This window comes from Pseudopodoces humilis, chromosome 2 (assembly GCF_049639895.1).
Source record: "Pseudopodoces humilis isolate 2021_Gansu_Grassland_sample_001 chromosome 2, ASM4963989v1, whole genome shotgun sequence".
Classification (NCBI taxonomy): Eukaryota; Metazoa; Chordata; class Aves; order Passeriformes; family Paridae; genus Pseudopodoces; species Pseudopodoces humilis.
Genome location: NC_142201.1, coordinates 4,279,800 through 4,307,469, shown reverse-complemented (window position 1 = coordinate 4,307,469; position 27,670 = coordinate 4,279,800). Strand labels below are relative to the sequence as shown.

Sequence of the window (27,670 nt, the reverse complement as noted above, 5' to 3'; positions counted from 1 at the left end):
CTGCGGGCGGCGCTGCCCGCGGTGGAAGGCGGTCGGTCGGTCGATCGGTCGGTCGGGCGGTCTGCCGGGGGATCCCCATTGCCGTCCCCGTTCCATTTCCCCGTTCCCCCCGCCGTTCCCCCCCGCCGCGCCGCCCCCTCGCCCCCCGTTCCCCCCCGGCCCGGCCAATCGCGGCGCCGCGCACGTGACGAGCGCTCCCCGCGATGACCTCATCCCTCGGTTGTGGGATGACGTCAAATTCAAGATGGATGGAATCACGGCGGCGGCGGCGGCAGCGCGGGCTGAGCCCTGAGCGGAGGCGCCGAAGGGGGCGAGCAGGGGGGGGCGGCGGACAGGGTGAGTAGCGCCCGCGTGTCGCGCCCGTCCCGGGGGCTGCCCGCGCCGCGCGGGCCTCCCCGCGCACAAATCCGTCTTTTCCTGACGTAACTCTGAGGTGGTTTTTTTTTTTCTTTTTTTTTTTTTTTTTTTCTCTCTCTCTTTCCTCCTTCCCCCCCCTTCCTCCACCGAGCGGGGATGCGGCTCCCGCGCGCATGCGCCGGTTTCGTAACCGTAACTCTTCCCCCCCTCGCTGGCGGGGCGCGGCGCAGGCGCCCGGAGCGGGCGGGCGGTGCCCGCGGTCGCCGCCACATCGCCCGCCCCGCCCGGGCCCGAGCCCCGAGGGGGAGGCGCGGGGGAAGCGCTCAGGGCGCATGAGCGCGGCCGGCAGCGATGGAGGGAAGGATGGATGGAAGGCGGGGAGAGGCGGGTTGGGAGCGGAGGAGGGGAGCGGGAAGCGGCGCGCCGACCTCCGGCTTCCCTGGGCTGCGGCGCCTCAGGAGCCCGTTACCCGCTGCAACGGGCGTGAGGGCCGCGAGGGTCCGGCCGCCGCAGGGCGTGAGGGACCGGTGTGAGGAATTTTAGGCACCGGTGGTGAGAAGGAGCGGCCGCCTGAGGGGTGTGAGGGTCCGGCGCTTCCCCCTCCGCCGGCGGCTCCAGGCTCTTTCCCCCGCTCCGCTCCGAGCTCTAAAACACGAGCGAGGAGCCGGGAGGGCCGTGGTTCGGTGACACGGCTCCTCCCCGGTGTGTCTGGAAGGGATAGCGCGTTTCATCTCCCCCCAGCGAGGTCCCCGCGTGTAAGTGCAGGCAGGTACCAAACCTCATCCAAACCTCATCAGTGTCTGTCAGTAGAGAAAGGGGAGGTGTCAGAGGATGGTCCGGGCTCTTACTCGGTGGTGCCCGGCAATGGGCAGAACCTGATGCACAGAAATTCCACCTGAACATAAGAACTTTGCTGAGCAGTGTCTGAGCAATGGACAGATTGTCCAGAGAGGGTGTGGAGTCTCTGTTATTGGAGATACTCCAGAACCATCTGGACACAATCCTGTGCCGTGTGCTCTGGGATGACCCTGCTGGAGCAGGGAGGTGGGACCAGATGACCCACGGCGGTCCCTTCCAGCCTGACCCATCCTGTGGTTCTATAAGCAAAGTGTGGCTTTGCTGGCCTGAGCACTCTTGGGCTGGATTATTCATCAGCAGGATGAAGCACATTTCTCAGCCAGGTGGGGAACTCCTCAGTGCTGGGCTGTGCCTGTGCAGAAAGTTGGGGAGTTGTTGTTTTACCTGGTCACAGCTGTCAGAACTTTACTGTAATCCTGCATGAAGTCCAAGCTGATGGTGTGTTCAGATTGGATGAGATGTATGTAAATAAACAGGAGAAAAACTTCAAGGAGTTACTATTAGACAGGAAATAATTGTGGAGTGTGTGTGTGCTGAGTAAGCTCATCTTAATAATTAAATAGCAATTGCTTTAGTAGCTCTTCCTTTTTTTTTGTAGTTGGACTCCCAGTGGAAGTAAGAGGTAGGTAGGCTGTACATACAAAAAGAGATTGTGATGAATTACACAATCACAGAGCTTTTTGTGAATACACCGGGTATCTTGTAGTTAAATTAAAATTAATATTTTATCCTTAGCTTAATTAATGTGAAACTAGATTTTTTTAAATATATTTTTGTACAGGACATCTTTTGATATTAAATCAGGAGTAGTAAATACACACTGCAGGTAAATCTAGTACTGTTTTATGTGTAGATTTAGTGTTCTGTTCTGACTTTGCTCAAACTGACAAAGTTCTCTGACTAAAATTTTCCACCAGTGTTATGCTGATCCTCTTGAGGGGAAGTTTGGAGCAAATTTAAGCAACTGTTTTTATAAACCTTGTTAGCAAAAAATCCCCACATTATGTGCCCATCTCTTGGGTGAAAGGGCATCTGGCATCCCTTTCTTTTAGATGTGTTTCACCCATATGCTGTAGATTTGTAATTTCTTAAGAATATTTTGTTTACCTGTGGAAAGTCCACCCATCCTGACTGGATCATGACCATTTCAAGAGCTGTCATTTACATGTTCTCAGTAGAGGCTTGCAGGGAGATGTCACAAATTAGAACCTCTGGAGTTTTCAGCTGCAGACCAGAATTCTTTGGGGCTTTCACCACTTGTGAGCTCGCCTGATTCTGCTTTAATGTTCAAGGTAGCTTATCCTTTAGCACATATTAGCATTCTTATTGACTATAAAACAGCCATCAGCTTTTAAGAAGTTCCCAAAGTCCTTTTTGTGCTGTACATTCAGTGATAAATGTGAACTTTTGTGCCTCTTGTTCCTGCTGTGTAGGTTCCAAGTGCCAGGGTGACACTCTGCCACGTCCATCTCACACTGAGAACCCTCTGGATCAGTAGAAGCTGGATATTACTAATAAATCAGATTTTCTGAGCTCATGGGAGTTTTTTTGTGTGTGATGCTAGAGAATACGTGCACACAGATAATTAAGTGATCATCTGATCATCTTTGTAGTGATGGCTGATCACACTTTGCTCAGAATTAGTTAGGGGCAGGTCAACATTTGGATTTAAAAGGTCAGCTTCGCAGAAAGCCTCGAGCTTTCTTACTGTATTGAAGTTTTGTTTTGAACTTCAGGATCTGTGAAGCAGTTACTGTTAAAAACCAACCCTCTGCAGCTCTCAGGGTTTTGAAATTTGCTTTATCTGCAAAATGATGATAACTTCAGTGTGTGACCAAGTGTGGACTCAGAGGGGAGAGGAAGTTGGGCTGTAATCAGCACAAGGTTTGTTCTGCACTGGGAGGGGCTGTGCTCTGAGTCACATGCTCCAGTTGCAACAATTTCAGCTCTCATTAAACTTTTGAGCAACTGCGCGCCTTCATTTTGAAATTTGTCTCATGTAATGATCTGAGATCCTCAGAAAGCAGCATGAGTCTTCAGAAGCAGCAAAGTCATTTGCTGCAAATGACAAGACTGCAATGTGCCCTCCTTTAAAATAGGTGTTCTGTGCAGGGGGGTTTCCTTCCCAAATATTTGTTGTAGTTTCATATTAGTCTTTGTACTGTGGTGCTTTGAATTTTTTTTCCTACTGGTCATATTAAAGACATCAATTCTCTTACATTTTCTTTCAATAAGCAGTGAAATAAAAAGAAATTTGTTGTCTTTTCTTATTGGCTACTTTATGTATTTTGCTGTTCTGGAACAGTTCAGGCATGTTTTATGGACAAGGAAAGAAAGTGTTGAGTAAGTCTTCAATCTTCGTGAGCTCCTTCCATCTCCACTCCCATCAGTTCATCAGTCTTGCTGTCCATCAAAAATACGTTTTGAAATTCCCTGGTCCTGATTGTTGAAGGGTTTTCCCTCTGAAAGATAGTGAAACACTGTATCTTTCTTGTGCAAATTCTTTCCATGCAGTCTGTGATGAAAAGGCATGAAAAATCCTTTGGCCAAATATATGTATTTTTTTAAAATGCTGCAAATAGTAATTTGTATACAATTAAATTGCATTCTTTGGTAAAGGAAGAAATATTTTTCTCTTTTTTGTCTGGGACCATTAATCTCCTTATCCAAGGTTTATCCTACCTCACTACTGAACATTGTTGAGTAAAATTTAGGTTGCAATTCATTCTCTTCAGCCTCTGACAAGTTGTGGTTATTGCAGGGACAGTTCTGACACAGAGCACAGTGAGTGTCCCCTCCACCCCCTCACAGTCTGATCTGGACACATGTGTGAGTATCTTCAGAGCACTTCTAAAAAACAGTGCTCTTGGGACAGTAAATATGCCTCACAAAGCCCCTGTTAATGTAAATTAAAAGTCATGGAAGGAAAAGCAGCAGAATTACAGTGATTTCTAATTTCTGCCACACTCTGTCATAACCAAAAGGAATTTGTTTATTCTGTACCAAGACATAGCTCTGAGTACAGTCCTTCAGCTGTTGAGCTTAAGGGCCAAATTTCCTGGAATTCCAGTAAAAATATGGCCATCTCCATTCTCATAAATACTTTTGAGGAGTAAAGAAAATACAGTGCTCTTGTTCATGGAGCTCGATTTTTAAATTAATTTTTTTTTTAACTATGTAAGACATAGCCTACCTTCAGTTTCTTGTGGACTTTGAGTAAACTGAAAGTCTTGCACATGCCAGTCATGAGCTTGTAAATCTCTTAAGGTAAAACTCAGGTAAAATTGCTGTTGTTTTTCCTCTTTCCTGTATCTTCTTCCCAGTATCTTGGCCAGAATCAGTGATGGCTGAATGACATTTTCTTTGGATCCTTTCAGTGGGAGGAAGATACCTGCAATCCTTGAATCACAACTTTGTCACTCAGCATTTTTTTAGGCTCAGTTTTTGTATTCCGCATTTTTCAGATTAAATGTGTTTCTCCCTCATGTCTCATTTTCTTAAAGAAACCTTAGTGTAAACACTATTCTGTTGATAGAAAAGTACCTTACATGGATTTGTGGCTTCTCTTCCCATCCAAAATACACTGTGCCTGTAAAAAGCATCATTAGGGTAATAGAAATACAACCACAATTGGGGTTTGTCACTTTTACTATACCAGCAAAATTAAAAGCTCTGTGTAGACAAGTTTTTATTGTGAATTAGGCCAGTTAATATGTCTCATCTAGTAAAGCAGATGACTGAATATTATTCCATTTGATAAGTATATCTCAGCATTGCCAATAAAACAATAAAATCAACCTGTAGAAATAGTACAAGTGTATGCATTTGGTCTACAATTCCTAAAATTTCATGCATCTCTTACCAAAAAAATAACAAGAAATATTTCTGGGGATGAGATTTCTGTAGGTGTTTAAATTTGATGACCGTGGAGCCTTTCAGACTTGTCCCTTCAGAGACTTTAATTGCAACATTACAAAGCAAATGTTGCTTTGTATTTTGTGTTACAAAATAAACATTTCAAGGGAATGAAAGATGAACTCCTAGGGTGAGGTGTTTTTAAACTTTCAATATTTTGGTTTAGTTTACAGCAGTTTGCAATCTGAGTTACACACCCTTTAGTCGAGGCATGGAGGCCAGGACAAATATCTTATTGAATTATGTTTGATTTAATCTTCACTGAATGTTTCAAGAAGAACTTTGAGAGTTCCCAGCCAGCATTTCCGTGCCCTGTCCCTTCCATCCTTTAGCTGGATCCTTTAGCTGGATCTGCTCCCTGCTCCAGCACAAGGCAGCCTTTCCTCAGAGAGGGAGGAGACATGGGCTACTCCTTACAGGAGCAATCCCTGGTTAGACTGCACTGGGAGTAAGATGAAATTGCACCCTGAGCTGCTGCTGGGTTGTAAACAAGAATGGGAATGACAAGAGGAGCTTTGTACTCTGACATTCTGTAGTTTGCTGCACGTCAGGGGGAGCTATTTTAAGTGTCAGAACATGAAACTGAGGGTATGATCTGAATGTGAAAAGTAGCCTCTAATTTCTAAGTGAATTTCATGTCTGTGTCAGGGTAACTGCTAATTATTTGTCCATAGCATAGGGCAAAATAGATTCCAGAATAGTCAAACTGAGAGTAGGTTTAGATTAGGTGTTAGAAAAAAATTCTTTACTGTGAGGGTGGTGAGGCACTGGCACAGGTTGCTCCATCTCTGGCAGCGTTCAGGGCCAGGTTGGATGGGGCTCTGAGCAACCTGGTCTAGTGGGAGGTGTCCCTGCCCATGGCAGGGGGGGTAAGACTGGATAACCCTTAAGGCCCCTTCCTAAACCATTCTGTAATTCTGTGGTTACAAAATTTCTTCTTTTTCTCTCCCTAAGTTACTGCTTTTATATGTCTGGAGGATAAATAGGTAGAAATTAGTCCATCAATTTCACACACTAGCAAGCATGTTATTTATCTGATTTTGTGCCTGCCTTCATACCAGTGGGTCTCTCTGTGCTGCTGACCTATTGGAAATGAGAAACGTTTGTCTTCATGGAGAAAGTTCACAGAGCTGTCTGCAGTGGAAAACAGCAATAGCAGTGAGATCTCATTTCATTAAATCCAGGAAGACAGAATCCCCAAAGTTGCAGCAAGAAATTATTTAAGTATTCAGATAGAAAAAAGATTATAGAAATGCAAACAATATTCCTATGTGGGTTTGCAGCTTTTACCTACAGGTTTTGGGGGTATATAGGGGGATGTGTAAATCTGTGTGTGCTGTGGGAGATTATCTGTGTTGCAAAGGCTGTTGATGGGAGAAGAAATATTTTATAAACTGTTGTCAAACTCAAGTCATAAAATCCAGCATAGGGTCCTTGAGTAGAAGCTTAAGCAGTGTAGGTTCCTTTTTCATCTGGATATATGACAAGTAAGGGAACTTCCTACTGTTCTGGTGTCTGAAACAGCACCAGAATTGTCAAAGCCATCAGATCCTCAGAAAAGCACTCAAATGGATACAACATTCCTGCATTTTCCAGGGGATGCCCCAGGAAGTCACTTGTATTTTTTGGCTGAGTTTTATAATCCACATTTCTTTGCTTTCTTTAGTGGGTCTGTCCCTGCCACGCTTCTTGTGTGTTTTCCCTGTTTAAACCCCTGTTCAGTCTGTCTCTTCTGTGTGTTTTCTCCTCCAACCTTGCGTTCTCCACTTCTCTCACAGCCCTGGCACCTCCTTCCTGCAATACTGCATCTCACTGAAGGTTTCAGAACATCATTTTTCCCACTGCCAGTCAGAAGGCAACATCATCTCTTCGTTGCTCATGTATTTGAGGGTGTAGCTGTTACACTGAAACCACACATAAATACCTGCCTGATTCTGTCTGTAAAGTTTTAGCTGCAAAGTCAGTGTCTCTGTTGTTTCTAAAGGTGAAATTTCAGCTGGAGGAAGCTGATGGAATAACTTCCTGACAAAGAATGGGGAGGTGCATTGCTTCTCTTGCTGGAACCCTGATGCTCATTTGACCTCTCAGTGAGCTGATTAAGCTCCCTATCCTATAAAATAGCAAACAGATCTAAAAATTTGGAATGGTTTTGTTTATTTGTTTGTTTCCTGCTTAATTTTAAAGCATTAAATCAACTCACTGGGAGATCAAATGAGCAGCAGAGCTGGTGAAAGGAAGGGGACAGTAGGACAGGGCTGGGAGGAGGAGATGTGAGTAAGGAAGAGAGGAAAGGAAGGGGAACTGCCACTTCAAAGGGAGGTTGCTGTTGAAGATCAAGAAACTGTTTGGCCTAAGATTAAGCTTTTTCAGCCTTGTGAAGAGCTTTCATGAGATTTATTTTACAAAAGTTATTTTGAAATAGTAGAGGCACCTTTTTCTATCCTTGTTCAAAATATAAAAACAATCTTATACCAAATATGGTACTTAGGCTTTTGAAATCTAGTTTTCTGAGATCAGTGGAGGGCTGTTGAAGGAGAGAATTAGAGGACTAATTATTAGGAATTATTAGGAACATCTCTCTTACGAGGGAGGGCTCAGGGAGCTGGGCCTGTTGAACCTGGAGAAGGGATGACTGGGAAGGGACCTCATTAATGTGTATAAATCTGTGTGAATACGTGTATAAATATCTACAGGATAGAGGATGGGCCAGGCTCTGCTCTGTGGTGCCCAGAAACGGGACAAGAGGAATGGGCAGAAATGATGCCCAGGAAGTTCCACCTGAACATGAGGAAGAACTTCTTTCCTCAGCAGTGACTGAGCACTGGTACAGATTGTCCAGAGAGGGTGTGGAGTGTCCCTCACTGGAGATATTCCAGAAATGTCTGGACACAATCCTGTGCTGTGCGCTCCGGGGTGACCCTGCTGCAGCAGGGAGGTTGGACCAGCTGACCCACTGTGGTCCATTGCAGCCTGATCCATCCTGTGATTCTGTGAGGGCTGTCACTAAAATCTCTTCTTGGCCTCCTGAAAGTTCCTGCTGCACTGGGCCTTCCTGGATCTGGAGTATAAATTTAGTCACTGTTCCTCCTGAGGACCAGCAGCTGCTGTGGCACGAGGCACCTGCATACAGACTGGGAGATTTTCTGATGCGCTCCTGCTGTTCCCATGATGTCGCCTGAACATCATGGAAGAAAAGACGAAAACTTTGTTTCCAGTCAGTAGTGAAGGTGGCTGGAAAAAAATGGTTATCTGCAGCTGAGAAGTAGGAGTACTCAAACACCTGGAACCAAACCTGGTATTACAGGAGACTGCCAGAGTTGTGTGTTTACACACAGTGCCAGGGAAGCTTTTGTGTGGGACTAAGCACCGGCAGCCAAGCACTGGCTTTGGGGAACCAGTTCTTGTCCTCCTACGGCTGTTCCTATTGCTGCCTCTTCAGTTCTGCCAGTGCAATAGCTCCTGATGTGGTTTACTATAAAAATTGACCAGCATTTGAAAAGAAATAATGTTGGGGGTTTATTTATTTTTTGTTCTGCTACGTCATACAGGCCTGCAAATATTTGTACTGGCACAGCTGAAGGAGGAGTGACCTGCAGTGTGCAGGTAAGATGAACACAAGAGAGCAGGGATGTCTTGGATCAACTTTGTTACAGAAAAGTGTTCATGTAGTGAAATTTTGACACATTGTACTCTGACTCAGGTGTTCTTTGGGTTGATTATTTTTTTCTACTTCTAAGCATTTCAATCTTTCACGTGATCTGAGTAAATGTCTTAAAATGGTTCTGCAAAACAGTTCTGGTGTGTTTCTTGCTATTGTTTGTTTAATTTCTGCCTTTTGTGTCTAAATGCTATTAAGCTGAAAGTCAAGTGCTTGAGTTAGGAAATACCAGGATTAAAGCTGCCTTTGGAGGATTGATTTGGTCCTTTGCCATTTGTTTATGCAGCAGCCTTGGTTACTGTTAAAGTGACAGAGTTACATTGCACCGGAGCCTCCTTCACTGTGCCCTGAGCGTGACAGGGAGGGACGTTTATGTCTGTGGTGTTTAGCGTGATGAATTGGAGTAGTTAGAGGAATGAAGAAGGAAACTGTGGCCAGAAGGATGGGTGACTGTTGGGTTCTGCTTTAGTCCTGCAGATTTTACACCACTCTACTGGTTACACTGCACTGCTGCATTAGGTGGGCAGAGGGACACATAGTAATTACATGGTGTTTATTCTGCCAGTTTTAAAAACACAAGGGCAAAGCAGATTAAAATGAAAGCTCTTAAAATATTTCAAAACATTTGACTAATGCATTCTATTTCCACTGTGTCCTTGAAGTGTGGGTTGTGCAGCAGCTTCTCTTGGGTGTCTCTACACCACAGTTAAAGTTTTCTAAGCTCTGTTGATCTGCTACCTCCGTTTACCTTCTGCAGCATGCATCCCAGAGGAATCACTTGAGTTTGCAAACTCACTTTCTTCCAGGTGAAGGGAAAGATGCCCTCCTGGAGCACCAGTTATAACTCTGTAAGTGTTAATGGGTGCTCAGACCATGACACTGGATTAGGGCCAGTCACACTCTTTAAATTGCAGTGGCATCCACAAAGGAGGATAATGAACCACCATCCTCACACCCCCACCTCCATCCTTCCAGTCTTCTTAAATAAAACACAGAAAGCAAAACAAACCAGATTGCTTTCTCAAATTAAGATTGACTGCACTGCTTTTTATAGATGGAGGTGTGGGGGAATTATGCATTATAGCTATCTAAGGTGAATTAAGGATAAATTAGTGTTTATGAAATGACACTGCAAGGCACTGAAATACTCAGTAAAGACTGATTTGGTGAGGAAACAGCATTCTGGTTTTGCTGTTGCCATGTCACTATGAACTCATTTGGTATTTTTAGGTGGAGAAGTGGTAGCTCAGTCCTTGATAAGATCAGTGCCCTGAGACACTGCATGCGGCATCCTTTAAGTCATTTCTCAGTAATAGCAATTTAGATTTTGATCACTTATTTATACCCATTAGTTTTAAGATTTACCATCATCATTTATTAACCATGGGGTTATAGCTTCTCAGTATTTTTTTTTTTTGATAAACTTTACAGTTCTGCTTGTAAGCTGATGAGCAGTGAAACCTTTTCATTGTAGTTGCATACATCATGTACAAATGAAACTAAAAAGTAGTTTCTCAAATCAACTGTAAATATAAGAGAATTGCTTTTAACAGACACATCATTGACTTGTTTTATAACCACCATGGAGGTAGTACAGTGTCTGTGAAAAAAATAAGAGAATTTAATATTGTTGATTTCTCTGTGTGTCTTCTTGTGCACGGATATATAAATTGCAACTCCTGCCAAAGAAGTTCTTTGTTTAACTTAGAGCCTGGTTATCTTCTTTTGTTAAGCTCTCATCAGAAGCAGTATACTGAGTTATCAAGACATCCTGCAGTATGGAGTAGGCTGTGTTTTGAAGCATATGGATCATGGAGATTTCTGCACTGCAGCTTAATTTGTGCTTATTGTACTCTTGGATGCAACCAAGGGTAACTGTTTCTCAGATATATGGGTTGTGGGTATAAAGTGCTTTAATGCCAATGAATGAAATGGGGATTTCAGTTCTCTGATTACTTTTCATCCTGAGCAAAGCAATGCAGGGATACTTCAGTGAAAACTGACATTTCCCAGAAACGAGATCCTAACAGTGCAGTTTTAAGTGACACATACAGTTAGAAGCAGATATTACCAGCACTTATTAAGCATAAGTAAACATGATGAATTTGGGTTACAGACAATAATCCTGCTTCCTTCTCTCTTCCTAGTATTAATGCCCTTTCCATCATCCAATTAAAAGTGACAACAAAACCCCCTTAATTTGTCTGGTCAGCAGGAGACTGTCAGGGTTGCTTAGCCTCAGAAAGGCGAGTTGCTATAACTAAGCTTTAGATACCTGATCCAAGAGTTTATCAATCCAGTTGTCAAGACAGATCTTCATAAAGCTGAAACAGAAAAAGAGATGATCAAGAGTAAAATGATGGAACTGTTCTTACCTGTGGAAAGGTGTATTTACAGGAAAAGGACACAGCCCATCCGTCCATCCATCGATCCATCGATCCATCCATCCATCCATCCATCCATCCATCCCCCAGTTAGTTAGGTGTAATATCCTTGGTGTAAGATTAGCAATTAAAAGGATATTTGAAAGTGGGCAGATGAGCTGGCTCTTCCCATGCCTGTGCTTTTTTGGAGCTAGCAGTGGTGTTTTCATTCCCAAACCTTTCCTCCACACAAGCTGTTCCTTTAATCACTGTTTGATGGTGGTTTAGCCAGTCTACAGAGTACAGGAGATGTGTTTACTTTGCCTCTAACAGTTACAGTTCATATAAGGCAACCTACAGCTTTGTTGTTGTTGTTCTTTTTCAGGGACATTGGAATCATGGAGGGGCTCTTGCATTACATAAATCCAGCACATGCCATTTCCCTCCTGAGCACCCTGAACGAGGAGCGTCTCAAGGGACAGCTGTGTGACGTTGTGCTGATCGTAGGAGACCAGAAATTCCGAGCTCATAAGAATGTTCTGGCTGCCAGCAGTGAATACTTCCAAACTCTGTTCACAAATAAGGAGAATGAGTCTCAGTCAGTGTTTCAGCTCGACTTTTGTGAGCCAGATGCTTTTGATAATGTGTTGAACTACATTTATTCTTCATCCTTGTTCATTGAGAAAGGCAGCCTTGCAGCTGTGCAAGAACTGGGCTACAGTCTTGGAATATCTTTTCTTACAAACATTGTTTCCAAGAGTCCTCAAGCTCCTTTTCCTTCTTGTCCTATAAAAAAAATACTCTATCAAGATGAAGATGAAAGTAGTTCTCAGAAGAGAAGTGTCATCGTCTGTCAGAACAGAATTGAAGCACAAGCAAAAAGCGTAAATCAAACACAACATGACTTAAGCCATACTCCTAAACCTTCACACTCCGTGGCTGTCAAAGCCAGTGGCAGACCACAGGTAACAAAAGCAACTGAAACCCTTCACAACTTATCACTGACTGAAAGGAGGTGGCTGAAAGAAGGCCCTGTGAGCTATTCGAAGGTTCATGAAACTTCTGTAACTGTGGAGGATCAGAGCAGAGGTGCTTTAATGAAAAGGAACATGGTGCTGCCTCAGATGTCTTTAGCAGAGAAAGAAATGGCAGGCGGTGAGCCAGGAAGTAGCGCTCAGCTTCTGCGAGGAAAAGTTGCAGAGATGTCTTTGAAAAGACCACGTCCACCAGTCTTGTCTCTGCGCGGGGCAGCAGAATCCACGTTTTTGTTGCGAGAGACAGGAAAAGGAAATGGTCAAGGGGAAGACAGGAATTTACTCTACTACTCCAAGTTAGGGCTAGTAATCCCATCTAGTGGGTCTGGCCCAGAAAACCAAAGTATTGACAGAAGTGGGCCCCTTGTAAAAAGTCTCCTTCGAAGGTCACTGTCCATGGACAGCCAGGTTCCTATTTACTCACCTTCTGTTGATCTAAAGCCTGCACAGGTATCCTCGTGCTCCTCACCGGGAACTAACGATTCCCAGAAGACATTTAATGTTGCATCCCAAAAGTCATCCTCAAAAGAGTCATCGGAGAAGTCAGCCTTGGATGAGAAGCCACAGGTAATACACCCACATCGCCTTAGGTCTTTCAGTGCCTCTCAGTCAACGGATCGGGAGGTGGCTTCCCCTCTCTCGGAGGTGCGGATCAAAACTGAGCCCAGCAGTCCCCTCTCAGATCCTGCTGAAATCATACGAGTTACAGTGGGTGATGCTTCAGCGTCGGCAAACAAAGACTTTGCTTTTAAAACTGAGGATGACCGTAAGGAACCCAGCAGCCTTCCAGCGAAAAGGAGGTTCCAGGATGATAGGAGGCTGCCGTTCAAGAAGCTGAAGGCAGATGAGCAGGGTTCTCCTGGCTCAGAAGAGAACTTTGAGGAAGGCTCGAGCCCCACGCACCTTGATGCTGATTTCCCTGATTCTGATGTCAGTAAAGATGAGTACAGCGAGATGGAAGAAGCAAGACCAAATAAAAAGTTTAAATGTAAACACTGCCTTAAAATTTTCAGATCAACAGCAGGTCTTCATCGCCATGTTAACATGTATCACAATCCAGAGAAGCCCTATGCTTGTGACATATGCCACAAGAGATTCCACACCAATTTCAAAGTGTGGACGCACTGCCAGACACAACATGGAATCGTGAAGAATCCCTCACCAGCTTCCAGTTCACACGCCCTTTTGGATGAAAAATTCCAAAGAAAACTGATCGATATAGTGAGGGAGAGAGAAATCAAAAAAGCTCTGATTGTGAAACTAAGACGTGGCAAGCAGAGCTTTCAGGGTCAGTCTGCTTCACAAGCACAACAAGTCATCAAAAGGAATTTAAGGTCAAGAACCAAAGGAGCCTATATTTGTACCTACTGTGGGAAAGCTTACCGTTTCCTCTCCCAGTTCAAACAGCACATAAAAATGCACCCTGGAGAGAAACCCATTGGAGGGAACAAGGCTCCTAAGCAGAAAGATCACATTCATATTGAAAACCCAGTGGAAAACAAGGAGGTTTATCAGTGCCGTCTCTGCAATGCCAAGCTCTCCTCACTTATTGAACAGGGAAACCACGAGCGACTCTGTAGAAACGCCACTGTCTGTCCTTACTGCAGCCTTAGGTTTTCTTCTCCAGAGCTGAAGCACGAGCATGAAAGCAAGTGTGAGTACAAGAAGCTGACTTGCCTTGAGTGTATGCGCACCTTCAAATCATCCTTCAGTATCTGGCGTCATCAGGTTGAAGTTCACAATCAGAACACAATGGCTCCATCAGAGAACTTTTCTTTGCCTCTCATGGATCACAATGGAGAAATCACCAGTTCGTCACGGCTGCCTCCGCAGTCGGAATCCAATAAAATGAACAATTTTGTTGCTGCAAAGGAGGATGGTGTGTTCAGTGATTCGTCAGAACAAATTAATTTTGATTCTGAAGACTCTTCATGCCTGCCTGAAGACTTAAGTGTTTCCAAGCAGTTTAAAATCCAGATCAAAGAAGAGCCGGCAGATGATGTAGAGGACGAGGTCACTGAAACGAGCAGGGAACCTAAGGACGTAGTCTCCAAGAAAGATCCCAGTTTGTGGCCATGTGAAAAGTGTGGGAAGATTTTCACCTTACGCAAACAGCTGGAGCGTCACCAGGAGCTCCTGTGCTCCGTGAAGCCGTTTATTTGCCACGTGTGCAACAAGGCCTTCCGAACGAATTTCCGGCTCTGGAGCCACTTCCAGTCTCACATGTCCCAGGCTGCGGAGGAGTCCACAAATAAGGAGCCTGAGATATGTCCACCAGCTAATTCCCCATCACCCCCACCCTTACCCCCACCCCCACCACTCCCCAAAATCCAGCCTTTGGAGCCCGACAGCCCCACGGGCTTACCGGAAAGCTCCGGTACTACTGAGAAGCTGTTCGTGCCGCAGGAGTCGGACACGCTCTTCTACCACGCCCCGCCGCTCTCGGCAATCACCTTCAAGAGACAGTACATGTGCAAACTCTGCCACAGGACTTTCAAGACGGCTTTCAGCCTCTGGAGCCACGAACAGACACACAATTAGCTTTAACAGAACCCTTGCAGAGCTGGTTTGGGGGGGCTGTGTTCAGGATCTCAGAGGCCTGCCACATAGACTACACATTTAAGAGGATCAAAACGATGATGATGGAAAATCTGGAATTTGTGATGCTGCTTGGATTTGGAGATTAGGGAAAAGTATAACTTGGTTAGTAGGTAGAAAGCAGAGTAATTTAAAATACTGTGGTCTGGGATCTAATAGTAACAGAATAAATTTTATTTTATTTCATTTGACACTGAAATACAATTGCATCTGGATTGTATGCATGGATCTTCAACCCGTGATGTTGGTGTGTGCGTGTGTATTATATATAAAGTTATATATTAAACGAAAGAGAAACGACAATTTGGATTCTAACTGTGAGCTTATAGTAGTGAAATACTGTAACCAACGTCATAATTTGTTTTTCAAAAAGAAACCAACACACACAAGCTCCATGTAAGTGGTTGCCATGCACTGGCAGTTGGGAAGGAAGTGGTTGGAGTGTCTTGCTGTATTGACCTAGGTCTTAGAAACCTTTAGCAATAACAAATAAACCTCAAGTTTGAGTAATCCTGATGTTATTGGATATGAATGTTTGCTATTTTAAGGGAACATAGAATTGTTTTGTTGTTGTATGGAACTTGTGCAAATTAAAATAGAATCTAACGTCAGCAATATTATTACTAAGATTTTATATAAGAAGTAGCAGCAAGCCTGCTTTCAGCCATTTAATTATAACTTTCTAAGGAAAATTGAGAGAGGGGGTACTTTGCTTTATATAATGTCCCAAAGACTAATTTCCTATGGATACTTGGGTAGCTGAAGTCATTGTGTAACAGCCATCATAATGCAAATGGTACTGTTTATAACATGAACTGAGGTTGAGTGGATGTCAGACAAGTTTCATAGTTTTGTTTCCACTATTTGTACAACTGTTTGTAATTTTAACTACAAAGGAATGTATAATTATTAAATCAACAAGAGAGAGCTCATTAAGGGACAGAAGATGAGTTGTGTTTCTAAACACAAGTAATAAGCTCGGCCATGAGTACAAAGACATGTTTTAACAAAACATAAAAATGTAAATATTTATATAGACACCTGTATAAATGAAGATGTATTTGAAATTTGTATTAAGCGTACATATCCAGCTCAAAGCAGAGGAGAAAATCACACTACAATCACTGTATTTTATGGATGCAATGCATATAGAGTAATTCTTTCTGCCGCTTTCTAGCATATGTGACTGTGTTGCAATTTTCCAATTTGTTGAAAATTGTGGTAATAATGGGCTGCAGATATTCTGTGTGGTTCCATTATTTTACCTCAAATGCCAACTGGAGCATTTAGTGTAAGTAGGATCACACATATTTACCAGGAGCTATAGTAAGAGTCCAAATTTTTCTGTAAGTCAAGGAAATATTTACCCAGAAGTAGGAGGTGAACCAACAGTGAGAAATTCTTCTAGAATTTAAACTTAGTGGAGGGGTGGTGGGTTAGAATGATTTGCAAATAATGCAGACAGTGTTTATGATCCCGACCAACTTTCCCCTGCAGGGTTGGGAGAAGGGGAATGTAATTCCACACTGCTGAGTCAGAGCCCAATCTGTGTCCACTGAAACCAGCACAAGTTTGGTCACCAATTTCAGGGGGAGCAGGAGTGAGGTTTGGATTCCCTGTGTAACCATGTGTGTAACTGTTTTTTCAGTATCCTAAGTTCAAAAAGTAGAATTGCAAGCTGATACTGAGATTCAGCAAAATCAAGCACAAGTGTAACTCCTAAGAATCTGAGGATGGGCACCCTTAGGCACACACCAGATTTTTCTCAGTGATAGCCAAGTGTGCCACCATTTTTTTTCCCCCAACAGATATTATTTTTCCTGTAAGGGAAATTTGAATGAATTAACTCAGGATGGACCCCTGATTCTTTTCAGCTACCAAAACAATTGCAATGTTAGTTTCAAGCCTCTTCCGCTTCATTTTTACTACAATCTAAAATTGCTACTGGACACCTCTGAAAGTAACATGTTGTTCTTTTTTTGTCCTCTTTCAGGCAAACTGTGGCTGAGTATGATTAGGCTAATTTGCTTGAGTATCAGTTAAACTCTTTCAGTGGCATTGCATTTAAAACAAGGTACTTCCTTAACAGTGACATTTCCAGTTACTGACTTTTTTATTCCACCTAATAAGACTATGAATTCCTTTCTTACCAGAAACAATTTCAAAATAAAATGGTTATTGCACTTAAACCTGGTTTTAAAAATCAGAAAACATAAAGCCTTGCTAAGTACCCTTTATATATATTTAAGAGATCTGTGTGTATAAAATATGAACGTGTTTTTGTAGAATGGTTCCTGAGTTTTCCCCAGTGATTCCTCTGCACAACAGCCTAAAAGTTGAGCTAAAGCCTTTTAAAATTCAGTGTGCTTTCTGAAGGAAGGTGGCAACCAGCTCAGCTGTGTCACTTCTAGCTGGGATTCTGCTCTGTGCTACACACTTTAAATCAAAACCTTGTGCAACATCTTTGAAGAAACCCTGGCCTTTTTCTTAGTGTACTAGGTATTATAAAGAATCCATAAAATATTTTTGGCCTAAATAGCCTCCTAAGTTTTTCTTCAGTTGCTTTGGTTTTGGTGGGGGTTTTAAAGTTTTATTTTCCACTTTGAGTGTGTTCTGTGTGATTTTTATTTTTTTTTTTTTTAATTTTTTTTTTTTTTTACATTCAGTTCCTGTTGTTTAGTAAAGGAATTCAGGATCTCTAAAATTTAAATATGAGATGTTTATATAGCAGTTCTGGTTTTCTATTAGCTTTTATACAGTATCTTAAAAGGCCCTTGATAGAAGTGTTTATTTTGGAGGATACGGAATAAATATGCTTCCACTTATATAACTTTAATATATGTCTTAAAATTTAAATTATGGGAAAAAAATGTTAGTTGCTTGTTTATAAATAAAAGTCTTTTGAAGAGTGTCTAGTTTGGCCACAGCCAAAATAAAAGGCAAATTTATTGATACAAAAGCCTGTCTTCATCATATTTTGTTTAACTTTATAGCTGTGTATTGAAGTGACACAAAGTTAGAGGTCTTGTTAAATATAAAAAAGTGTTCTACATTTTTTTCTAAAATTTGTGACAGGAATGTGCAGATGTTTTAATATATAGACTAGAATCTATAATTCTGTCCTTTTTTTTGCTATTTTTATAACCTATCAGATAAATCTCAGAGAACTATCCTGCTTCAGTGGGAGTGGAAACTGGTGTTGCATTTCAGGGGAGCAGTGTTGAGCCATGAATTGTATTTTGGTTTGGGACTTTTTTTCCTTTCAGGCACTGTGTTGGCAAAGCCTCTAAGCCTATCTTAAGTCCATTAAGATCAGTCTTAACCTTTTTAAAATTGTTCTGTGCAAGTTCATTGCTGAACTGGGACCATGATCAACCTTGAAAGTGAGCAGTGGCAGCAAAACACAGGAACCAGTAAGGAATCTGTGTCTAGTTTTGGGTGATTTGGTAAGGGAGAACAAAACACCCCTTGGCAGGTGGTGGAGGAGATAACCTGGTGAAGTGGGTGACCCCAGAGTTTGTCTGGGCTGTTTCAAAACTAAGATGTGTTATCTGTGACCCCAAACAGCTGTAAGAGGCTTGGCCTGTGTTTCCTGTTCAGGCAGGAGCATCCAGGAGGGTTTTTTTGCCTGATGTTGTTTGTTTTCCCCCAAGCAGGACATGTGGGTTTGCTCCAAAGCTCTGCGTGCTCTCTGTTGCTGTTCCAAACTTCCAGTGTTAAAATGAGCTCCTCCCATGGGATAAAGACAGACTATGCCTAATTTCTTGGCTCTAACGGTGAGGGTGCAAATATCTGGCATGAGCCTGTAATCTGGCATGTGCCTATACTGTTCAATAAAATTGTTTACATTTTCCTACCAGAAGATTTAGATGAAAATCAAAACAAGCTTAGGGGGTTGTTTTTTGTTGGAGGTTTTTTTTTGTTTGTTTTGGTTGGGGTTTTTTTAGTGTTGCTGTTATTGAATCAGTGTTAAAATATTTTTTTTCTGTTGTTGCTGAACAGCCTGATAGTATTTTTAATGTTATTGATTCTTGTTTATTTAAAATGACTTGTGAAAAACTGTACTGTAACTGCTCTATGGAAAGGGACACTCTCAAGAGAAAGGCTGGATACAGAAAATGAATATACCTATATTAGAAATACTTTATATTAATAAATAATTTTGAAGAGTTTAAAAACAAATTGGGTCATAATACTTGAGCTGCTTGGGCATGAAAATCCTATTATGGGCAGCCTCAGTTGTTGTGAGGATGTCTGAAAAATGTAACTGAATTCTGTGGGTTGAGCTGATTTTTCATGTTGCTTTTCCTCTCACTATTTCCAGGATAAAGGACTCAATCCTCTTCTTCCTTTCCCAGTCTCTCAGTGGTACACATTACCTTTTAAAGACACAAGCTTCCCACTATTGCAGCAGCAGCTTTAATTCAAATGTGTACAGAAAACCAGAACAAACCCTCTTCTGCAGCGTTAAGTGCAAAATACACATAAAGTACATCTTTCAAGGCCCATTCTTGACAGTGTCCCTTTTTAAAAAGCAGGAAAGTGGGATCACTTTAAGTGCTTGGGTACAGGGGAATAGTTTCCTACTAGAAATTGGAATTATCCAATATATTTTCTAGAGAGTTTTCCGATTAGTTACACAAAATCACTTGTCATTTTAAAGGATTATAGAGGTAAAACAAGCAATTCTGGGTTTATAATCCTGTATACCTTATACATTCTATATCTGTTCAATACACCAGGATGAGTTTTTACTTTTTTTAGGACTGAGACTTAATAGCTTATTGCAACTTTTTCTTTAATGTAATGTAAATCCATTGCTGCTTTGTACAACTTTTTCTACTGTGTGTTTTCTTTACTTAGATCTTGACTAAGAAATGTTGGCGTCCAATAAACTTACACTTTGTTTCTTTTGAGTCACTGTGTCTTCTACTGGAATCTCTTGGCAGAGGGTGGTGTTATTGTACAAACCATTGTGTCTGCGGGGTAGGAAGTGAGTTTGTAAAAGAGCATCTTTTGTCCTGTTTGTTGGATGTAAGTGCTACTGGTACACTACTAAAATCATGGGGATTTGTTTGTTTTAGTAAATGCCTCACTGAACCTTTTACTGAAAAATACAGGAAAACCAGACAATCTCTGAAAAACTCGAGCACAGCCCAAATCCTGCTTCACGTGCAATCAGTGATTTGTGGAAAGAAGTGTCTCCATCTAAAACTGGACTGAGCCAGATGTTTAAAAAGACACAGCAATGTTTCTGGTGTTTGGCAGCTCTCTTATCCAAACCAGTTTTGTTGCATGAATTTCCCTCTTCAAAACCCCCTGTGTGGGAATGTAGTGTGTGGATTCCCATAAAGCAGAGAATGATCTTTTTCATCTTTTGGGAATGGGGTTTACTCAGTTCCTCTCTTCACAATAGGTGTGACCTGTCTTTGAGAACACTTAGGCCAGTTTTCCCAACTTCTTGGACTGCACATTTGCTGTCTTTTGCCATTTTTGCCATGTGTGCCCTGTGGTTGGACCCACTGACCAGTTTCATCCACATTTAACAGAGGAGACAAGGTCTCAAGAGTTATGTCCCACAGGTTTCATGCAAATCCCTGCCTGGATGTCAAGGAATGGTGTCAGTGGGACACCACATCTCCAGTGGGGAGGATCAGATTTGCCCAGAGGATGTGCTGGGCACTCTCCTGCACTTTTTACCCCAGCACTTGTCCCTGTGTGTGTGCACTGCCCTCCCAGAGGGAGCAATGGCTCAGGTGGAACACTTGGCAGAGCTGAAGGACCAGCTCTGCCAAATGGTTGGATCAGGGGTTAAAAGGGCACTGAGCTTGGGAGGATGTGGGCTTCTCCTTGAAAATGGGGACAAAGGGCTCGTGGCCTGTCCCTCACAGGTTAGGGGAGCTGTGGAAAAGGCAAAGAGAGGGTAGAGAGCTGTTCTCTGACCCATCCAGAGTCTTAAATCCCCAAAGAATTTGCTGTCTCTTTCCCCTTTCAGATAAGAACTCCTCCAGCTCTTCTGCATCCAGTTAATACTGACACAGAGCCCTCTCTCCATCACTTCCAGCACGGACTGACCTCTGCTAGAATGGTTCACAGAAAATGCTCCAGAGAATAAAAAGCCTGTGTTTCACATAAAATTCAAGAAACAAATCAAAATTATTAAAAGTTACTGATAATGCCATGAGCATTGCACCTGTTTTTGTGGTTATTTTTGTTCTAATTCCAGCTGTCCCCTTCTAAGACAGTTAATCTGCAAACAAATCCAGCAATGTTTACTCTTGCATTCATAGGATATTTCCATCTATCATTCAATATACAAATGCAGGAGCATCCTTACTATTAGACCAACAGGGATAGTATTTCTGTTTCCAGTCCTGAAATACTCTGGCAATAAAAATTTTCAAGGTGTTGGCTGCAATGAAGCAACACACGACTTTTATTTCCCTTTCATTTTGCATATGTTGAAAGAATACATTGAGAATTAGTTTCTGCTGACAAAGAATTTGCTTTAAATTGCCTCTGCAGTTTTGATAAACCTTTAACAATTTATTAATGCCTTGTCAATCCAGGATCTGGGGTGGATTCAGCTCTTCAGTGTCATGGAGCCCTGGCTGTAGTCATCAGCTTGAGCTGATAGTCGAGGGGTCAGGCTCTCAGCCAGCCACGTGCATCTCTCCAGTGAAGTCCACTGGTGTTAAAAACCTGCTGGGATTACTGACATCCAGGGATGATGCTGCTGGAAGGAAGGGACCATGCTGGGGTTTGCAGGCTCTGCAGGCAGGTGGCTGAGGCAGGGCAACGAGCCAGTAGAAGAGGTCAGAGAAAGTACGATGACAACAGCAGGAGAATGTAAGATACAGAAGAGAGCACACTGCGACCCTGCCAAAAACAACAGCAAGAAAAAAAACAGCCACTATTTTAAGGTGTCATTTGTGATTAATATGGCTCTTTTTCATTCCCACTTACTCCTTTCTTCCCTAATGAACGAGGTGTTCCTGGGGTGTGACACCTCTAACCCTTTTTGGCTGACAGAAACTGCATCCATTGCTCTTGTCATCCATTTACTTATGCTATGAAGTCTATGAAACTGTTTAAGGAAAAAAAAACCAACAAACCAACTACCCAAAAGATATTTAATAATATTTCCTCTACAGTCTTTCACTGGGGGAAGTTAAGTGCTCTTGGAACAGGCTTTGAAGACTGCACATCCTGAGGGCTTCCCCAGGTGTGACAATTACAGCTGTGCAGTATTTGCTGCTGCTTCTTTACTCATAAATCGTCTGAGCAGCCAAATGCCACAAGAAGAAAACTTTGCTTTGTTAGCTCACATTCAGATTATTTGTATCAGGACAAATTTGACAGAGGTCTGTAAAGGCACGTGAATACATTTTTTAAAAGCATGAGGAACTTCTAAAATTACCTCTAAAAATAAAATTCTAAGTCTTGAGGAGATTCACAGATACTAAAATGAGATTTGAAAATGGGTATTTTTAACCAAGTATTTACTACAAGGTTTAAGAGAGAGAGACTCACATAGAATCTTTGTTTTATGGAGATATCCTATAATCTATTGTGTGCCTCTGATGCTGTGTACAGGCTTTAGGAGACAGAAACAAAAGACTGCACCGTCACACTCAAACAGCATCACACTGAAGGTGAAGCCCTCTCTCTGTATTTCCACAGGTCCTTGGATTTTCTTATCTGTCCAGCTGAAATTAAGCATTTTCACTGATCTTCCAGAGGAAGACATTTTTTCAAAGCCTATTGGTTTCCTACAAAATTCGTGCTGCTGCTCTCAGTCTGAAACGTGAAGGTGTCTTTTGCTACTTACCAAGTGCTTTCTCCTTTCTGATGTCCCACGTTCCCAGCTGGTCTGAGTGTCCTCCAGCATTTGTCTCAGGGGCACACGGGTGTTTGTGCTGCCCGGGAGAAGCGCACATCCCTGGGAAGTCCCAGCATGAGCACCTCTGGGGAATCCTGGCGCTCTCTGGTGGAGAGAAACGAACAGGATCCAGCAGCCAAAATACAGGGAAAGGAAAAAAAAAAAAAAAAAAAAAAAAAATGCAAGCAGCTTGGCATGCTTTAGTTTCTAAAAACTCAGAGTATTTCACTCAGAGAATTTTTTTTTTGTCAGTATATTTTTGAAGAGTTATCATCATAGAAAAAATAATAGACCCAAAAATAATTTTCCTATCTTTCCATTGCAGTGCTAGGGACATTCCAAGCAAAATGTCTTGTTAGCTTTTGTCCCTTTTGCAAAATTGTGACCACTCGGAATAGATTAATTACCAGATATGGAATCACAGAATGGTTTGGGTTGGAAAGGACCTTAAAAACTATTCAGTGCCACCCCTGCCATGGCAGGGACACCTCCCACTGTCCCAGGTGCTCCCAATGTCCAGCCTGGCCTTGGGCACTGCCAGGGATCCAGGGGCAGCCCCAGCTGCTCTGGCAATTCCATCCCAGCCCCTGCCCACCCTGCCAGGGAACAATTTCTTCCTAAAATCTAATCTAAACCTGCTGTCTTTCAGTTTGAAGCTGGATTTGGAGAAAGGGAAAAGTGTGATCTACAGGGAAAAGCAAAATTGTTATAATAATGACACTTACAAATTATGACACTTATGAAATTAGCAGGTGGTATACAGGTGGGCTGTGGTTAATACAAACACTATGGTGCCATTATTTGTCTGTTTCCACACGTTGTTATTTTTCCTTGTGTTCTGGTTTTGGGTTAAACCACAACTCCATGATAGGCTGCATTAGTGGTGGGTAAAAGGCTTCAAAAGCGAGTACAAGTACCCAGGGTGAACCAACTTGAGTCAACACAAATAGAATTGAAACATGGCTCTGCAGCTTTGCTTTATATCCAAACACATAATTCAAAATTATGATTGGTCAAAATAAAACATTGTGACCCATCTGCTCTGAAACTTAGCCAGTTTGTCAACAATTACATTCATGGGGCATGGTTGTTTTTTCAAGACATTTTTAGGACCAAACCTGTATTTTAATAACAAAGCTAATTTCTGATCTAATGAAACATTCAGCTCCTGGCAGTGTGTCCTCTTAAGCAGTTAAGAGATATAGGCATTTGGGCAAAGAGGAACTAAATGACCTTAAATGAAATGCAGTTTTTCTACTATGAGGTCATGGTGGACACGTTACTTTTTCTTTTACAGAAATTGGTGTTTGGATGGGTCAGATGTCTCCTGATTTTGCAAATGAACTGAAAATAAGAGCAGTTAGGTGGAGGTCTAGTGATGTCATCACCTCTGAGCTTTTTTTTTGTATGGAGCAAGACTCCTTCATTAAGCAGAGGATGTTCTCTGGAAGACACGAGCTTGGAGGGCTATTCCAGATCAAGAGCCAGACGTGTGCCAGCCTCCTTGAACCCACACCAGCTCCAAGTAATGGAAGCTTGCTTGGTGGCACATCCCTGGTGCCAGGCTGCTGATCACCTTCCAAAGAGGCTTCTGGGTGTCCCACCTGGCCCTTGCTCCACGTCTTGGCACACCCATCACCCTCCTCCTCTTCAGACAGCTGCCACAAAGACTCACAAGTGTTGACTCAGTCGGGATGGGATGTGTCACACCTGCTGAGTCTCACCCAAAAAGGGGCTGCAGAAAACAGACTGGAGAGTGCACACGAGGGCAGGGCATGGGGGATCAATACTGTCTGTGGCTTTGGCTTTGTGCCTCTCCTGGCCCCACAACTCCTGAGCAAACCTGCCACAGTCAGCAGGCAGAAGAACAGGGCTGTACCTGTCCTGGGAGAAAGGCTGAAATGCTCCATGTGAAAGGGGAAGTGGTCCCCTCTTCCATGAGGAGTAACATGCTGAGGGATCACATTTCAGGTATGAAGATTTCCAGGTCTGGTTCTGCCAGCAGAGCTGTCAGTGAGGAGTGTGCAGTGGCTCCACCACAGGCTGAGGTTATAAAATCTCAGTAAAGACACAGTTATAGCCTGTTTACTCGCAGGTAAAGGTAGCATCACAGAGTCCTGGAATGCTGCAAAAAGCTCTGCTGGCCAAAGTGTAGTTTTGACAAACTAAGCATATTTTGCACTGTCACACTCTTCTGACAAAGCACTTCTTTCAAATCTCACATTAGACTGCATGTATGGCCCCTATGAACCTTCTCTTCCTTTCATGTGTAGAAAATGGAGCACAGAGGCAGAGAATCAGTGGGAAATGTTTGTGTTGATTTTATCTCTTTGCAATGTATTTTTTTCTGTATTTGTCATTTTAATTGCAGACTGAACATACTCCCTCTTTTTCATTAATTGTTGTATTCACAGCTTAAAAAAATGAAATTTTTTAAATAACTATGATTAAATTAATTAACTATGAATAACTATAAGCTATGATGTTTATTTCTGTAGCATGGGACTGGGGGTAATCTCAGATCCAACACTTTCCCGTGCTGGGAGTGGTGAGGGAGGCAGCGCTAATCTGAGGCATTTGAAGGTTTCCTCCCACCTTGATGAATCCGGGACTCAGAGATTGTCCCAGGCCAGCTGCAGCACCTGGGCTTTGGCCTTGTTGAACCTCGTGAGGTTCTCGTGGTCCCACTTCCCAAGCTTATCCAGGTCCCTGTGCACGGCCCCCTCCTTCTGTGGTGTCCCTGCCCTGCTCAGCTTCCCATCCCCTGTAAATGTGCTGGGGGTGAGCTGGATCCACTGTCTGTGTCACTGGGGCAGCCAGGCAAGAGCCCCGGGGCTGAGGCAGAGCCCTGAGGGACACCCCTCGTCCCCGGCCTGCAGCCGGACATGGAGCCACTGCCCACAACTCCCTGGCTGCATCCATCTGGCCAGTGGCTCGTGCCCCGAACAGCCCAGCCTCCAAAGCCAGGGCTCTGCAGGTGGAAGAGAAGGTGCCAAGTTTCCCTCATCTGCCTCACGACCATCACAAGAACAGAGACTAAGACCCTGAAAACCCCTGGGGACTTTGTGCAGGGGTTCTGGCCTGGTTGCGGTGGGTTCTTGCTAAGTGATTGTTTGAAGGTGTGCTTGACCTGACACCGGCTTCTCAGAGCAATGAGTCACACCACAATAGTAAATAAATCTCACCACCTTTTGGCCAACTGCCCCTCGCTTTGAAATAGACTATAAAAGTGACTTTTCTAAGTTACTTTCTGAGAGAGATCTCCCCACGGAAGAAGACACCGGTGACCCTGTCACGTCCATTGGTAGCTACAACCCCCGCTTTTCTGTCTCTTTCCTTTGACTCTTTATCCCTCTCTCTCTCCCTCTCATCTATCACATAACCCGTGATGCTGGCACTACAATAAAGATGCATTATTGCTGTTGTGATTTAAACTGAAATCTCTTGGTGTCCTTTTTGCACTCTGAGATCAAACAAACTCCCACTTGTGCTAGCGGATGGTGACAGCAGGGTGAGGCCGGGGTTGTCATGTGTGGGACCGTGTCCAAAGCCTCACAGGGGCCTGGGCACATCAGGGGCTACAAGTGCCCAAGTCTGGGGCTGCTCGGTGCCAGTTCCAGTGGGGTCGGCTGTGGAAGGGATGTCGGGTGTGGCCCTTTGTGACACAGGCGCTGATGCAGGACATGATGGTGCCCAGAGGCCTCTGTGACACGGCAGAGCCCCACGCTGCCAGAGGGGTATATAAGGGGCACAGAGCCCTGGGTGCCCAGTCCCAGAGAGCCGCTCTGTCAGGAGAGAGCAGCTCCCTGAGAGCCTCAGCAGCAGAGCACGATGGAGACGCTCGCGGAGGAGGCGAACCCCAACTCCCCCCCTGCCACGGAGCAGCCGGGCCTGTGCCTGAGGCCCCAGGTGATGGCCAGCCGCGGAGAGAGAGGGGACAGAGGGAGCTGGGATGGGGCTGGAGGCAGCGGCCTGGGGGCCAGGGCTGGGCTGGTGCCTCCTTCCCCCACAGCCGGGGCACAGAGCCAGGGTCCTGCCCCACACAGCCCCTGCTGCCCCCCCAGCCCCTGCTGCCCCCCCAGCCCCTGCCCTGGGTGGCTGGAAGCAGTGCACTGGGAGCTCGTGGAGCAGTGTGAGGGGGCAGTAGGGGGGACAGATGTGCCAGGGCCACAGACTGTGGAGTGGGACTTGGCCTGGGAGGAGAGAGAGTGGGAACCCTACCTGGGCCAGGGCCTGCCCCAGTGGGAAAAGGAGAGTGACCAAGGGCTGTCCCAATGGGAAGATGAGAAATACCAAGATCTCTCTCGACTGGAATTTGAGAGAGACCAAGAGCTGTCCCATGGGGAAGATGTGACATACCAGGAGCCTTCCCAAAAGCAAGATATGAATGTCCCAGAGCTCTACAAACAGGATGACAAAATAGACCAAGAGCTCTCAGAAGGTGAGATAGACCCAGAGCTGTACCACTGGGAATCTGCAAGACACCAAAAGCTATTCAAGTTTCTGGACATAAGAATCCAAGAGCTGTCCCAGGAGGAAAACAACGGTGACGAGTTTCCCCAATGGGAACACTCCATTGACCAAGAGCTGTCTGAAGGAGAAATGAGACAATATCCAAAGGTGTCCCAAGAGAGAGGCGATAGTGACACAAAGGAGTCACAGACAGACAGGGAATACGTCACCATCCACACCATCTGGGTCAACCCCAAGTATCCTCAGCTCCTGCAGGACCCCGATGCTGTTCCACAGAGCCGGGGCCCTGCCCCACACAGCCCCTGCTGCCCCCCGGAGCCCTCAGCTCCCCAGCCGGGAGCCCAGGCCCTCAGGGAGCCGCCGGCTCCCCCCAAGAAACGCCCGTCCCGCTTCAGGCGGGCGCTGCGGGCGCTGCGGGCGCTGTTCCGCTGCCCCTGCCTGAGGTCACAGACGGACAATCAGTGCCCGCTGCCCGCGCCAGGCCGGGCCCCGCAGGTGGCGGCTGGCCCGGAGCCTGCCCCTGTCACACGGG

At 44.2% G+C, this 27,670-nt stretch overlaps 1 protein-coding gene across 1 annotated transcript; it reads left to right on the top strand.

Moving 5' to 3' along the window:
* The first annotated feature begins 220 nt into the window (after positions 1–220).
* ZBTB21 (zinc finger and BTB domain containing 21) lies at positions 221–19,699 on the top strand. Its single transcript, XM_014255703.2, has 2 exons — positions 221–336; positions 11,537–19,699. The coding sequence occupies exon 2, from the start codon at positions 11,550–11,552 to the stop codon at positions 14,724–14,726; it is 3,177 nt and encodes a 1,058-aa protein (XP_014111178.2). The 5' UTR covers positions 221–336; positions 11,537–11,549; the 3' UTR covers positions 14,727–19,699.
* Positions 19,700–27,670: the final 7,971 nt, after the last annotated feature.

What these genes read in the sequence shown, in the direction of transcription:
- ZBTB21 (XM_014255703.2), top strand. Translation starts at nt 11,550, where the DNA reads ATGGAGGGGCTCTTGCATTACATAAATCCAGCACATGCCATTTCCCTC.